General features: G+C 44.5%; 1 protein-coding gene across 3 annotated transcripts in view; it reads right to left on the bottom strand.

Moving 5' to 3' along the window:
• The window catches only part of LOC124606621 (TATA element modulatory factor), a 171,711-nt gene that overhangs the window by 115,433 nt on the left and 39,212 nt on the right, over positions 1 to 17,066 (bottom strand). For all 3 annotated transcript variants that reach the window (XM_047138609.1, XM_047138612.1, XM_047138610.1), the window contains exon 4: positions 13,953 to 14,349. In XM_047138609.1, the coding sequence (XP_046994565.1) occupies positions 13,953 to 14,349 (397 nt within the window). The remainder of the gene's footprint in view (positions 1 to 13,952; positions 14,350 to 17,066) is intronic.

Here is a 17,066-nt window from a genome sequence, read left to right as displayed (position 1 = left end):
TGGACAAAGAGGCATGTGACTGAAGCAACCTATTCTCTCACTAGAGAAAGAATGATATTTACCACACAGGATACAAAGAAGTTCGTTGGTATTTAACAACTGCTTTTGCATCTCTCAGATGGGGGAAAAAAAACCTCAAAAGGAATACAGAGAAAAACATAGTAAGATAATATACTGAAGTTCCATTATTTGACACTGAACTCCAAAAATTCTCATTTTTACTACAGTCGAAACTGTCATTACGATGTTGAAGGACCTAGCAGTTTATGGCCATTATAGCCAACTTGCTTTGTTCTTTGATAAAAATTTTGTATCTGAAAATTTTAGGCTGGAAGAGAGGTAATTCTTCAAAGAGTAGCAGAAATACAGTATATATATGGTATTTACATTACAGTATTTGTGGGAAGGGGATGAAGATTTTTTTTTTTTTTAAATGGACTTGTAGTCCGGGGTGATATGTTACAATACAGCATCACCGGTCTATTGCGGTCTAACTGTGTTGGTGAGGCAGTAAATTTCCACAGGGCAGTGACTGCGTCACTGCAATTCACTTTGGAGGTGTGGCGGTGGGACTTGTAGTCCCGTACCACCCTCTGACGGTGATAGTACTACATGAGTGAGGCAGAGAAATTTTGCCTAACATGGGCAGGTGAAGGTGTGGCGGAGAACTGGGGGATGAAGAGGAATTTTTCTTATATTTATACAGCACCCACAGCTATAATATGCCAGGGAAATGTAAAACCCTTTAATAAGTCAACAAATAAATAGTAACAAAGTAAACTGTTCAATAATGTTGAACACAGTCCTGGATAATGAATGAGAGAATATATTGCGCATGTTTAAAACTTGCTGTGAATGCTGTATCGTATAATGGTCATGGATGACCATTATAACTTTGTTCCAGTTACTTTATTACAAAAATTAATCAACAATACCAATATGAAAAGACAGTAGTCTACACGCAAATTACATGAAGGTCTACACTTTCTCCTAAGTTTTTGTTTAAAATGTTGTACAAATGTGATCCACTGTATCTAACACATCGAAAATATCTAACACACACAATGACAAAACATCAATAATGAATACACTGTTATTATACTTCCATGCCTTGAAAAAACAACACATACTGGAATTTAATTTTCTAGTTTTCTACAACTACAGTAAAGACAGCGTTGTTTAGTTTTATAACAAGTTGCCTGAAACTTAAAATGCAGTTCAGTATGCATACCACAATATACTGTTCTATTGAGGGTTATCAGTTATCTTTGACTGCTTTTTGCATTTAAGATGTGCATACACATCTTGCATTTGACAATACATTTGTTTTAAGGCCCGATTTGAAACCAACGATTTACAGAAAACAAGAATTTGTAAATAATCATTACATTGTTGTCAGTAATCCCCAAATACGTAACAAACAAAAATGAACATTGGACGTTATAATCAATTTAGAATTACTTCTCAGAATATGTAATAAAAATATGTCATTTTATACAATTAGCCACAATAAGCACTCATGTACTAAGTAATTTTTAAATATAACGTTTACATAGAATTTATACGGGACCATTAGATTTTGCTGGTGTAGTCAATTTGTTGTTAAAAGCTATGTTGCTATAAATGGTGACTATGTTTGGAGTTGTTTGTAAATTTTATACTCGCACAATATGATTGGTTGGTTGGTTTAAAAGAGAAAGGGGGGGGGGGGGGGGGAGGTGGGAAGGGACCAAACTGTAAGGTCATCAGTCCCTTGTTCTGGTAGAAGAATGACACAAGGGAAAGATGAAAAGAAAGGAGAAGTACAGCACAATAACAGGAGAAAGGAAGAAACATAAGAATGACAGGAGGACAAACAAGAGACCAGATGACCAAGGCTGGCCGACCACGAGAATAAAATGGAAAAGCCAGCCACTCTGCGACACATTAAAACATCCACTCTAAAAGCATCAGAGTTGAAAACACAAAGGGACAAAGGACATGCGCTAAAACTTATATAGAATGACAAAACCCACTGTCACGTATAAAACGTAAAACTAAATTAACCAATGAGGTGTTGTCAGCTAAAACTAATAGCAACGAGTCCAGTAAATGGCAACGAGTCCAGTAACTGAAGAGTCCATCACAGGGCAGCCAAAGATGGACAGCTCACCAAGATATGGGCCACTGCGAGCCGGGTGCCACACTGATACTGAGGTGGGTCATCACAGCACAGGAAGTAGCTGTGTATCACTCAAGTGTGGCCAATGAGGAGCCGGCAGAGAACCACAGGATCCCTGCGAGAGGCCTGCATGGAGGACTGCCACACATTCATAGCTTCCTTAGTGGCAAGCACTTTGTTGTGTGTTCTGAGGTTATGCCATTTCGTTTCCCAAAGCCGCAAAACCTTGTGGCGTAGTACTGAATGCAGGTCAGTTGCAGAGAAGCCGATCTCCGTATGCGGTTTCCGCATAGCCTGTTTGGCCAGCCTGTTGGCAAGTTCGTTGTTTGGGATTCCAACATGACCTGGAGACCAGATAAACACCACTGAACGACTGGACCATTCCAGGGCATAGATGGAATCCTGGATGGTCACTACCAAAGGATGACGAGGGTAGCTTGTAGGCTGCTCAAGGAGTCAGTACACAGAAGAAACTACTCCCCATGCCTTGAACAGATGTGCCAAGAGCACGAGGTATAGCCACCAGCGCTGCAGTGAAAACACTGCAGCCATTGCGCAAGGAATGCTGTTCAATATGTCCTCCATGGACATACGCAAAGCCGACGTGACCATCAGCCACTGAGCCGCTGGTGTAATCACTTTGTGGCCTCGGTACATGTCAAGAATAGAGAGGAAGTGGCAGCAGAGAGCCGCAGGGCTAACTGAGTCCTTGGGCCATGTGAAAGGTGCAGGTGATGCCGCGGCCTAGGTGTACACCACGGAGGTATACGTGAATGGACCTCAAGTAGAGGTGGTAAAGGCAAGGACTCCAGTTCAGAAAGAAGGGATCAGACATGAACTGCAAGTGGAAGCCCTGATCTGGTCCATCAATGCCGGAGATGAATTGCTGTGGGTGGGAAAAGGAGATGGTAATTCGGATGCGCAGGAGAACTGCGAACGTGTGCAGTGTAACTGGTCAGCAGTTGTGCATGCCTAACCTGCAATGGAGGGACTCCAACCTCCACAAGCACGCTGGTCACTGGACTCGTCCTAAAAGCTCCTGTTGCTAGGCAAACGCCACAGTGGTGCACTGGGTCGAGCAAATGCATTGCTGAGGGTGCCGCTGAACTATAAACCAGACACCCAGTGGCGGGATTGAACAAGGGCTCTGTAGAGCTGCAGCAGTGTAGAGTGATCTGCACCCCAGTTGGTGTTGCTCAGGCAGCGGAGGGCATTGAGGTGCTGCCAGCATTTTCGCTTAAACTGACAAAGATGAGAAAGCCAAGTCAATCGGGCATCAAAAACCACTCCTAAAAATCGATGTCTCCATTACAGTGAGGGGGGTCATCAGTAAGGTAAAGTTCTGGTTCCAGATGAATGGTACGACAGCAACAGAAGTGCGTAACACATGACTTTGCAGCCAAAAGCTGGAAGCCATGGGCTAGAGCCCTTGACTGCACCTTGTGAATGGCTCCCTGTAGGTGCCGCTCAGTAACACCAGTACTGGCAGAGCAGTATGAAATGCAGAAGTCATCTGCATACAGAGAAGGTGAGACGGACGGCCCTACGGCTGCTGCTAGACCAGTAATGGCCACTAAAAATAGAGACACACTAAATATAGAGCACTGCGGGACCACATTCTCCTAGATATGGGGGTAACTATGGGAGGCACCAACTTGGACACGGAAAGTACGGAGCGACAGGAAGTTTCAGATAAAAATCGGAAGCGGGTCCCAGAGACCCCACTCATACAATGTGGCAAGGATATGATGTCGCCAGGTTATGTCTAATGCTTTACATGAGTCAAGAAATATGGCAACTAGGTGTTGGCATCTGGAAAAGGCTGTTCGAATGGTAGACTCAAGGGACACAAAATTATCAGTGGTAGAGTGCTTCCCTGATATGGAGCCAGTAGACCACGTGACTCCGGGACCAAACTCAACTCCCAACACACCGTATGTTCCAGTACCTTACAGAGAACTTTGGTGAGACTGAAGGGCCGACATCAAGCTGGTTTTTACAGGGTTCACCAGAATGATGGGCTCTCCTGCCATTGCGATGGAAGGACACCATTGCACCAGATCCGGTTGAAGATGATGAGGAGACAGCGCTTGTAGTCAGATGAGAGATGTTTAATCATCTGACTGTGGATCTGATCTGGCCCAGGAGCTGTGTCATGGCAGGGCACTGAGGAGCTCCCACTCAGTAAGTGAGACATTATAGGATTCACTATGGCATGTAGTGAACGAGAGAACTTTCCCCTCAAGCCACCGTTTGAGAATGCAAAAGGCTGGGCGTTCATTCTCTGACACAGAGGCTCGAGCACAGTGCTCAGCAAAGTGCTCGGCAATCGCGTTTGCGTTGGTAGACAACACGCCATTTATGTTAACGCCGGGAATATCTGTTGGTGTGTCTGGTACCCAAAAACACGTTTGATCTTTGCCCAGACTTAGGAAGGTGACGTATGGCACCCAGTGGTTGAGACATATCTCTCCCAACACTCTTGCTTCCGTTGTTTGATAAGTTGGCAAACATGGGCACAGAGCTGTTTAAAGGCTATGAGGTGCTCCAGGGAAGGGTGCCGCTTATGCCACTGTAGAGCTTGCCGACTCTCCTTAATTGCTTCAGTGACTTCCGTCAACCACCAAGGGACTGTCTTTCACCGGGTGCACCCTAAAGAGCGAGGGATCGTGTTTTCTGCCAAAAAAGCGGTTGTTGTAGTCACCTGCTCAACCATCACATCGATGTTACCGTGTGGAGGAGATTCAACAGTGACAGCAGAGGTGAAAGTTTCCCAGTCTGCCTTGTTTAAAGCCCATCTGGGCAGACGTCTGTGGGCCCGACGCCGGGACAGTGACAGGAAGATGGGGAAGTGGTCACTACCACACAGGTTGTCATGTGCTCTCCAGTGGGTAGATGGGAGACATATCCTGGGCTGCAGATTGATAAATCAAAGGCTAATTAATTACCATGAGCCACAATGAAATGTGTGGCAGCCCCATAATTTAAAAGGCAGAGGTCGGACTGAGGCAGTAAAGTTTTGACATCTCTGCCTCGGAGTGTAAGTATGGTGCCACCCCACAAGTGGTCATGGTCATTAAAATCTCCCAGAAGTAGGAAAGGTTTAGGGAGTTGATCAATCAGTGCAGTTAATACATTCAGGCATACTGTACCATCTGGAGGAAGATATACATTGCAGACAGTTATTTCCTGTGCCGTCCTTATTCTGACAGGCACAGCATCAGAGGGGTTTGAAGGGGCACAGTTTCACTACAGACTGAGTTAAGGACATAAACGCAAACTCCACCTGACACTAGATTATAGTCGCTATGCTTCCTGTAGTATCTCTTATAGCGCTGGAGGGCAGGGGTCTGTATTGCCAGGAACCAGGTTTGCTGAAGGGCAATGCAGAAAGCAGATGTAAAGTTAACAGTTGCCTTAGCTCAGCCAGGCGGTGGAAAAAACCGCCGCAATTCCACTGGAAGATGACGTCATCGTGAGACTGGGAAGGCATGGAACATTCAATGAGGCAGTTTACACCACAGGGTCACCTGCTCCCACCAGCTTTTTGCCTGAGCAGTCTATATCCATTGTGTCTGAGGGTCTGGCGAGATCTAGATCCTCAGCGGACGCAAGAATATCCACCTCATCTGCAGACACAGAGCTTGCAGGTAGTGATGGTGTGGGTGTCACTGCAATTCCCTGGGTCTTGGGGACCTTCTTTTTGGATTTCTCTCACTGGTCCTTGGGTTTCCCTGGCTAGGAGGACTTCACTGATTCAGTCTCCGGGACTGAGGACATGCATGAAGCCCTACGACTAGCTGCTTTTGGGCTCTTCAGCCACTGGTGGGTGTCACCTTTCCCACTCTCAAAAACCCGGGAAGGGAGTGGCCCAAAGGACCCCCTCCTAGTGAGAGGAGCTGAAGAAGACTTACACTTCTCCAGCTCAATTGTGGGGATTGATATTCCCAATGGTTTGGGGGGTGTGTTCCTGAGGTAGGTGGTGCGGGAGCAACAGGGAGGGAAGTGCCCCACCATCAATGGGGCAGGTGTAGTCTTCTGATTCTGAGAGGCGACAGGAATGTGAGGAACTGATGGGGCGACAACTGTTCTCGTAGCGGCTGCGTAAGAGGTGGTCATAGTCACAGGATGTAGGCAACCAAATTTTCTCTTGGCCTCAGTGTAGGTCAGTTGGCCCAGGGTCTTATATTCCATGATTTTCCTCTCTTTCTGTAAAATCCTGTAGTCTGATGAGACAGTGAATGCTGCTCTCCGCAGCTGACACAGGTGGGAGGTGGGGCACATGGAGTACTGGGATGTGATGGACATCCACAATCTCGACAAGTGATGCTGGAAGTACAGTGGAAAGACGTATGGCAGAACTTCCAGCACTTAAAGCACTGCTTTGGGGGAGGGATATATGGCTTGAAGGCACAGCTGTAGACCATCACCTTGACATTCTCGAGTAATGAAGATGAAGGCACCGGTGGCAGCCTGGTTATCCCTCGGACCTCGATGGATGTGCGGGACGAGATGAACACCTTGCTGCTCTAAATTGGCGCACAGTTCGTTTTCAGACTGCAAAAGAAGGTCCCTGTGGAAAATAATACCCTGGACCATATTTAAGCTCTAATGGGGCATGATGGTTGTACAGACAAGAGCTACGTTCAACATTACTGGATTAAAGTTAAGTATTCCACCATCTGCGTCCATTTTTCTAAGTTCTAATTTCCTTGTCCTGTTCCAGACCTCACGCCAGCCTGCGTGAGCTAAACGCGTGCCTTTCGACTTCCTCTAAATTTAGTGGGTTGGTCTCCTGCCAATCCACAACATTTTGGCAATGAAATTTTCTGCGTTCTTAACTATACTGCCCTGATTTACTTGTGTAATGGCTTTGCCACAATCTCCAGATTATCGCTTACAGAATCAGCAGACGCAGGCCTTACTGGATGCCCTTGGACAGCTCGTCCAGGGTCAACGTGCAATGCAAAACGATGCAGCAGCCACCGCTCCACCGCTAACGCAGCCACAACACGCTGTTGCACCAACTTTTTGACCTTTTGATGCTGCACTGGAAAGCTGGACGGAGTGGTCACGCCAATTTGGATTCCATCTCGCCGCCTACAGAATTCAAGGTAATGAGTGGCAGCTTTTTCTCCTTTTCTCCTTTCCTCCGTAGGGGTGACCTCGTACCGTGTGATAGTCAAATTATTTCCCCGACACGACGTAGCAACTCTGTCCTATGACGAAATTTTGTCTGCATTAGATGCATATTTCAAAGAATCAGTCAATGTAGTTGCCAAACGGTATACCTTCTTTCGTACAAAACGTACGGTAGGTCAAACTAATCGGGAGTGGGTTGCCACTTTGCAAGGCCTTACTAGGGATTGTGCTTTTGAGTGTCAATGTGGACTCCCTTATTCAGATACTATGGTACGTGATGCAATTGCACAGAACGTTTCTGATGTTCGTATAAGGGAACAGATTTTGAAACTAGTCAATCCCTCCCTTCAACAAGTGATGGCCATATTGGATCGGCAGGACACACTTGACTTTGCTCAGGAATCATTTGAAACTTCCCCACCCGTGTGTCACATTAACCGGCCCGCCGGGCGCGCTGCACGGAACAGTAAACAGTCCTCGCGCCAGGCTCTCAGCCACGTGTGCCGCACAGGCAAGCAAATGCAGTGCTAAAATCATGCCCGCGGTGTGCTACTAGACATTCGCGTGAGAATTGCCCGTCATGCCAGGCTATTTGCTTTTTCTGTAATAAAAAAGGCCATGTTCAGAGTGTTTGCCAGAAAAGGCTCAAATCGGACACTCTCAATCATTCCAGGCCCTTTGCTTCACACCGGAATCGAACCAAGGATCCTCCGGCTCGTGAAACTTCGCCCATGGAATTTCATGTAGTTCATTCCACTACGCCCAGTGCCACTCTCTCTAACAGTGACTGTGTTCGTCCCACAAAAAGTGTGCGTCGACATTGCCGAAAATCCCGTCAAGTCGCAAGTGATTATGTACCAGCGTCAGTTCACGTTGCACAAGACAGTCACTCTTGTCGTCAGCAGGACAATAAACTTTTTGTAGATTTGGACATTAATGGCAAAGTGATACCGTTCCAGCTCGATACCGGAGCTGCAGTTTCACCGATCAATCACGACATGTACAAACAGCTGGGCACACCTCCGTTGCGTGCCGCAAATTTTAAGCTAACTACATATTCAGGACACGGGCTCCCTGTGTTAGGGCAGTGCAGCCTTCTTGCAACATACAAGGGACAAACGAAACTTGTGTCATTGTACGTCCTTCATTCTTCTTCTGCAGTGAACTTGTTTGGTTTCGATTTATTTCAGTTGTTTAACTTGTCTATAGTCAATCAGGTCCTATCAGTGAACCAGACTGTGCCTTCAGACAGTGTTTCTCGTCTATGTGAAGAATTTGCAGACATTTTTTCACCGGGCCTTGGTTGCGCTAAGAACTTTAAAGTACGTTTGGAACTGCAAGTAAACGTGCAACCGAAATTTTTCAGAGCGCGCAATGTTCCCCATGCATTACACGATTTGGAATCACAAGGTGTGATTGAACGTGTGCAGGCTTCTCTCTGGACATCACCCTTAGTAATTTTGCCAAAACCTTCCGGAAAATTGAGACTTTGTGTGGACTTCAAGGCAACAGTGAATCCACAACTAGTGATTGCAACTTTTCCTTTACCCCGCCCGGAAGATCTTTTTGACAAACTGTGCCCGGGTAAATATTTTTCGAAGTTGGACCTAGCAGATGCGCACTTGCACAGACCGGTGGACGACGAATGCCAGCGCGTTTTGGTGGTTACCACGCATCTTGGTTTGTATCGATTCAAACGACTGCCATTCGGGTGTGCATCCGCCCCTGCATTGTTTCAGCAATATCTACAAACAGTTTGTGCGTCGGTCTCCACTGTAGCAAACTATCTGGACGATATTGTGATCTCTGGAAAGATGGAAGAAGAACATTTAGCCAATCTCAGAACATTATTTCAGGTCTTGCGACAAAATGGTCTTCGCTTGTGGAAGGACAAATGTATGTTTTTTGCTCGTGACTTACCCTACCTGGGACATGTACTCAATGCCCACGGCATACATCCCAGTCCCGAGCACCTCCGTGCCATACAAGACTTGCCTTCGCCGCAGAATTTGAAGCAGCTACAGAGTGTGCTGGGAAAAATTAATTATTATAACCGTTATATCCCCCACGCCTCTTCCATTTCAGCTCTGCTTCATCGCTTATGCCGTAAAGGTGTTCCATTCGTCTGGACGATGGAATGCGAATGCGCCTTTCACCAGTTGAAATCAGCGTTGCTTTCCAGTACTTGCCTTACGCCATTCCCAGACAGACAAGAGCTACGTTCAACATTACTGGATTAAAGTTAAGTATTCCACCATCTGTGTCTGTTTTTCTAAGTTCTAATTTCCTTGTCCTGTTCCAGACCTCACGCCAGCCTGCGTGAGCTAAACGCGTGCCTTTCGGCTTCCTCTAACATCAATGGGATGGTCTCCTGCCAATCCACAACAATGGTAACAGAAACATCCCCAACTTGTCACAAGCAAGTAATGCCCATGACTGGGCAGAGGATGCTATTTTTGTCAAGACTGACCCAGAGCGCATTTCGGACAAGCCCTCCACCTCCCCAAACTTGTCCTCCAAATGCTCCACAAAAAACTGAGGCTTCATCAAGACAAAGGAGTCCCCATCAGCTCTCATACTTACAAGGTACCGGGGCGAATAAGCTTCACTGCCATCCTTGGCCTGGTGTTCCTCTCATAGTGTGGCCACGGAGGTGAATGATGTGGGTTCATATTTCTTAGCACTGAATTTTTACTTTGCTGCTTACTTACAGACTGCTGGCGGCGGACCACCAGCCAGAGATGACATACTACGCTTCATGGCGTGTCATCCACTGTGATGCCACCCACTCCGACCAGGGGCCCTCCCCACAGGCATCACCCAGCCTCAGCAAGGGCCACCTGGCAGGATGGCCTTTGCCGGGAGTCCCAATGCCCCAGGGAGATGGGCATCTACTCCATGGCATACGTCGGGAGTTAACGGTGCAGGCGTCAGCAGAGCAATCCCTGTGTTGTCTGGGGGTTGCAATAAACAGGGTACATGGTGGCCCTACCACAACGGACTGGCTACCATGCTGGATATGTGCTAAGAAGGCCATGGTCATCACCGGGCAGAAAGTGACACTGCATAGTGCTTGGTGGAAAACGCACCCAGGAAGGTGTCCTTGCCCAAAAGATGGAGAATGAGCAGGACTGCAATGTGACAACGAGGAAGTGGGCTAAAGATCTCAATGCACGATGGACACAATGTGCCATATAACGAGTCCTTCTCCAATTGGCTCGACCTTCAGGAAAATTTAGAAAGATGGAGGTCAAACCCGACAGGGGACCATCACATAAAGGCCGAAACGTGTGAGACTCCTTGTAGTCGCCTCTTATGACAGGCAGGAATACCTCAGGCCTCTTCTAACCCCCGGACCCGCAGGGGGACCACAATACGGTCTCTCATGGTCAGGAAAATAAAATAGAGATACTGCAAATCAAAGTAAGTTTTAAGCCATGTTTATAATAAATAATAATAATAATAATAATAATAATAATAATAATAACAATAATAATAATAGTCAGCAATTTACAACAACATTTTAACTTTTGTTCCAAATTTCTGAAAGTTATCCAGGATGTGAAGCACATTTGATATTAGAAGAAAATGTACCATTGCTTGGAGACCTAGAGGGTCATACCAATTGGAAACATTTCTTTTATTCTCAAACACTACAACTTCTCTTTGTGAAATACAAATCTTGTCACTTCTAGATGAGTTGGCATAAGTTGATCACTTGCAGTTGCAGTAGGCTGGGCACAGCAGCTTCACCGGCCTATCTCAACCAATAACGTAACACCATTTTGTAAATAACTCCATGGCAATGACCTAAGTGTTTTCATTACTCTGTAGACAGCTACTGTTTTTGCATGTAGCCGTTAGCGCTCGCAGCTGAAAGCTTGCAACAGTGAGCCTAAGCAATGACACCTACAGCTGAGATGGTGTAAGAAGATCCCTACCTTCTTATACCATCTCAACTATAGGTGTAATTGCTTAGGTTGGAGGACCAATTTAGACAATAGCGTGCACTGTGTTTTTGTACTTGATGGGGACAGAGGTGGGAAAGGGTAGTCATAATGAGCTAATTCATTTTCAGCATAAATTGCTCTGAGGCATAAAAAACACAATAGCATTACAGTTGCAATGTTGACAAAAGAGTTCACGGGTGAACAGCTGAGTGTTAAGTGTCCAAGCAGCACAATATTTCAGCAAGCGACCACATTGTCAGCATCAGATGTGCTGACAAACCGATCGCCGAGACACCGATGTCAGGCTTTTATCTCCTCTCCCCCTCCAGGTATTCCAGATGAGGTCTAAGCCCAGGCACGGAGTGTTCAGCACCCTTTTTATCAGATTCAAAACAGGTTCCCAGGCATTATTAAGGATGTAACCGCTATCTTGATTGATCAGTTGTTCCTGTGCTCGAATCTCAATAGCTTCTTCAATGACACAGTCCCAGAATTTGGAAGTCTGTGTCAGAACCATGGTTGGTTGTAATTCTTCCTGTGCAATTTCGAGAGGTGATGTTCAGCAGCCACCGACTTGTTAGGCTGCTGCAGTCTGGTGTTACGTTCATGTTCTTGGCAAGAATCTTTGATAGTATGTACCGTTTGACCAATGTAAGTCATGCCACATTCCCAGGGGACCTAGCAGACTCTGGATTTCCGTAGTCCTAGATCATCCTCGACATTACCAAGCAGTGCCTGTGTCTTAATTGATGGGTGGAAGTCTTCAACTGATGCTTTTGAAGAAATCGACCTATCTCTCCCGATAAAGTGCCACAGAATGGAGTAAATGCTATGCTCCCATCGTGCTGAGGTTCCTCTTCTGTTTCCTATGGTCGTATAGTTGGTGCAGGATGTAGAGCTCTCTGAATTTGCTTCTCTGTGTAACCATTTTTCCGGAAAACCAGCCTCAGGTGTTCAAGATCTGAGTTAAGGCTCTCATTGTCAGACAGGGTAAGGGACGTGTGAACCAATCTTTTGAAGACGGCGTTCTTCTGTGCGGGATGGTGGCAGCTGTTTGCATGTAAGCAAAGGTCAGTGTGCGTCTTCTTACAGTAAATGCTGTGGCCCAATGTGCTGTCGGCCATTCTTTTAATGAGGACATCCAGAAAGGGGAGCACTCCCTCCACTTCGACTGGCAGAGTAAACTTGATGTACGGAATTGAGATGCATGAGGAAACCATTCCGCTTGTCTCTATCGTGTGGCCATATGACAAAGGTGTCATCAGTATAGTGGAAGAAACAGGTAGGTTTCCACTGCGCTTAATGCAGGGCTTCCTCCTCGAAATGTTCCATGAACAAGTTGGCGACGACTGGTGAAAGTGGACTCCCACTGGCTACTCGTTCAGTTTGCTTGTAATATCCACCATCGAAGAAAAAGTATGTTGATGTCAGGATGTGCCTAAAAAGGTTGGTCATCTCTGTGTGAAATTTCTGACCAGTAAGTTCTGAGGCTTCCTGCAAAGGCACCCTTGCAAAGAGAGAGACAACATCGAAACTCACAAGGACGTCCGAATCACGGAGTCTGAAGTTGTTAATACGCCCGACAAAATCCAATGAGTTGCGAATATGATGTGAACATTTTCTGATGTAAGGGCTAAGCATTTTGCAAGTGAGTATGGGGAAGCACCAATGTTGTTGACAATCGGTCGTAAAGGCACTCCCTCTTTGTGTACCTTGGGAGTCCTTAAAGTCTCGGTTGTAGCTTCTTCACAACATCCTCAAAACATTGGTTCACATGGCCAATACCCTGTATGGCCCATACCCTGTCTGACAATGAGAGCCTTAACCAAGAACTTGACTACACAGAGAAGCAAATTCTGGAAATATGGCTACACAGAAAAGCAAATTCGGAGAGCTCTATGTCCCACACTGACTGTACAACCAGGGGAAACAGAAGAGGAACCTCAGCAGGGGTGAGGGCATAGCATTTAATCCGTTCTGTGGCACTTTATTGGGAAAGATTGGTCGAATTCTTCAAAAACATCAAGCGAATACTGTCTTCCGCCCATCAATTAAGTCACAGGCACTGCTTGGTAATGTCAAGGACGACCTAGGACTATGGAAATCCAGATTCTACCAGATCCCCTGGGAGTGTGACACGACTTACATAGACCAAATGCTACGTTCTATCTAAGATCTTTGTCAAGAACATCAATGGCACACCAGACTGTAGCAGCCCTAAAAATTCAGCAGTTGCTGAACATTGCCTCTCAGAATTACACAGAATGAATTATGACCAGAACAAGGTTCTGTCACAGACTTCCACATACTGGGACTGTGTCATTAAAGTATCTATCGAGATTTGAGTATGGGAACTGTTGATCAATCAAGATTATATTCTTAGAAGGCCTGGGAACCTGCTTTGAATCTGATAAAATGTAGAAAGAAGTCATCCCATCACAAACTGACTTCGAGAACAGGCAGAGATACTACGTAGACGCTGTCAGTACCTGCCCCTGGGTGCAGACTGCGAACAGAACAGATGCTGGACGCTCTGCGCCTGGGCGTGGAACGCGTTTGGAACACCTGGAGGCCGGTCGCCAATACCTGCTGTTCAACCATGAACTCTTTAATCATGAAGTATGCTGGAAGAAATTGAAAAATCAGTTACAATGTTATTCAGCAATTTATGTAATATCAGAATATGATAAACTGCTCACCTTATCCTTCAGAGATGGTGTTGCTGGCAGCACTACAGACGGCTTTGGTATATCAGCTGACACAGAGACTGGAATTCGAATGGGTTCTGTAGTATGAGCAAGAGCAAGCTGGAGCCCTGCTCGACAGCCAGTGTGAGTTGCCACAGGGATTTCTGGAGGTGCCTCTGTCCTACTGGCCCCCAGTAAGCCACTGTCACCAATGGGCTGCGACTGTATCACAGCCTGAGGGAACTGCCTGCCACCAGATGCTTCCATTATCGTCACAGTAGCTGTTGCCGTGCTTTCTGATGCTGATGTGTAGCTGTCATCTGCCACACTCTCATCGTCTTCTTCTGGAATAACTTCAACACTCTCAGGCGAAGTTTTTTCTGATGTATCACCACTCCTCGTTTGTGGCCTGAATCCAAGAAGAATTAATCAAACAATGCACATATTACAAAAATGAAGAGGATATTCACATGTAGGCAGCACGATTACTACAAATACACTGTATCATCTGAAATGCACATGAGATCATTTACTCCACATTGAGGAACTTGGAAAATTGTTAGTCTTTTCTTGCTTTCTTTTTTCCCCTCTTTTTCAAATGCACACATTGTACCACTGAAAGCTGCAAATAATAGAAATGACAAGTATTTTTATAGTAGGTATGCTAAAAAAAATCTGTAGAGCATTATATGTTGGAAGATATAAGCATCTTTTCTTGCAAAGTGGGAGACAACAACTTTATGTAGCTTAACCCAATAAGGTAAAATTTTTAAATTTAATCTAAAAGTTGTATGAATAAACTTTATCGCATCTACCACTCATTTATATGTACAATTATTGTCTTATGCTTAAGACATATCTGACATTCATATCAAAAATGGACACTGCTTGCAATAGCAAGGAGTTACACAGTTAGCAAGATCCGTTGTAATTAAAACAATGAAATGGTTGCACCAAGAGGTACCATACCCTGTTGCAACAAAAAATGAGTAGCCCAGAGTATTGCAAATAAATATCAGTGGCCAGTATAGTAATTCTTTTAATTTTGCTTTAGTTTCATCACCACTCTTAGTATTGCTGCTTCTGATTTTTCAGTTACAATAGGCTCCATTTATGTATCTTCTGCAATGTCACAAACATCACTATCTGCAGAAAGCAGTGAATTCTGGCATATTTAATTTTATAAGAATTGGGTAGCTGAGTATGTGAGTGTATCAAAATTGTTAATCACAATTTTTCATTGGGAAACATCTGCAGCCCCATATCTATGAAGTGCCTGAACTACTGAGATTGCCTTCAATAATTATCAATGAATTTATAGATGGGAACAATTAAATTAGATGGCATGAAAATGAGCTAATATGAACACAAAGCCCTGCTATCTAAACAGTTTATATACTGCCACAATTGCTGAGGCACAATGATTGTAAGCCATTCATTTCAGGACAAAAGTTTTTGCTAGGTGAATTTTTAACATTTCTAATGACAGAGTGTAGAAGATATAGAATTGAAATTAAATGAAGGAAAGGGAGGGGGTGGGGTGGGGGGTAGGGTGCTAAACTAGCAGAAACAGCACAGTACAAATGTTGTGCAGCATACCATCTAAAAATCTAACAAATCCAAAATAACAGTTAAAGGCACAACCCGCTTCCTTCTTTCCATGGTTGACATATGGTATGCAGTATGTTAAATATGGTGTGAATGGTGGCAACAATGGAACAGAAATGACTGAATCAATTACAATGCAGATTGGGTATTTCGTCATAATGAGGTGTATTAAGCATGGAGTAAATGTTGCCAATGACAGGTACCGACCTCAAGTTACACTACAGATCAGCAGGTTACCGCATCCTTTATTTTATATTCACTTTTTTTTGTTGCAACACCAAACAACTAAATGTCACATCTACCTTAGACCTTAGACCATACTGTAGATTATCTGTTGCAATCAAGATTTTCTGGGAGAAGGGGTGGTGGATGCTATCATGCTCAAAATCTTATTTCACACCAGATTTTCATTCATCTGAAACTGAGTACATCTCTGCCAATATCAAGAATGACTTGCTGGTTATACATTCAGAACACATCAGCTGCATACCTGACTTTCTAGAAAATCTTGAAATTTAAGTACTCAAAAAACACCAAAATATGCAAGCATTTATGACCTAAAACTTACATGAATATGACCTTAAAAATTATATATGACTTTATAAAGTTTATTTAAAAACATACTTGTTGACTGTTTTATATACCATGTAACAAAATTCACTTCTGAACAAATTGTGAGTGTAGTACTTCTTTTTTGTGGTGTTTGAAACTAACTAGTACTTATTTTTGAAATGTCTGCATTTGTCTGAAAAAACACGAAGCACAGTAGAAACAATACCATCTATCCAGGCCATAAAACCATTTTTTTACCAATTATTTAAAATATTCTAAATTCTTTAACACGCTCCGCCAATCTTCAGTGTCTGCAGAATATCATTGGATCACAAAGTGTATTTTCAGGTTTTCCAATTTCAATTATCTACAGTTGCTGAGGACAGTTTTGTACCTGGAACAGTTTCTCTCCACACCACAGGATGTTACAGAACGCATTTGAAGGTGGCAAGATCACTGCAAGCCAGTTTTGGTTCACTGTCTTTAGATGTTGTGGCATTCCCACAAAAACTGTCATTAATTTTGAACACTGTAGAATATCCAGGATTCCACTGGAGAGCATTTTTGCACTTTGTTGTTCCCTTTGTCAGTCACTTGACCAGAAGCTTGGCCCAACTCACTCTGCACATGCTGCACAATACTCAGGGCATCATAAGGTTGAGTAGCAGCAGCTTCCAGTCATGTGCTGGCTTCTGATACCACTGAAAAGATAGGCCAAGTTTCCAGAAAAGGTATATGTACAGACTTCTTCCACGGTTTTAATAGCACTTGATTCATCAGTGTCAAGTTCACAAAAGATAGTCTTTATATTGGTGTAGTTGATACAAAGATACTCGGCAGCATTAAGCATTCATGTAAGAACAGGATGAGAGGGAGGGGCATCGAAGGTGTTTGTTCCTTGAACTGTCTTTATTTTGATGTAGGTGGCACAGTAATACTCAGCAACATTAAGTCAAGAACACCATC

The sequence above is a fragment of the Schistocerca americana genome, chromosome 3 (genome assembly GCF_021461395.2).
Source record: "Schistocerca americana isolate TAMUIC-IGC-003095 chromosome 3, iqSchAmer2.1, whole genome shotgun sequence".
Taxonomy (NCBI): Eukaryota; Metazoa; Arthropoda; class Insecta; order Orthoptera; family Acrididae; genus Schistocerca; species Schistocerca americana.
The sequence above is the reverse complement of the archived record's forward strand: the minus strand, read 5'-3'. Positions and strand labels throughout refer to the sequence as shown.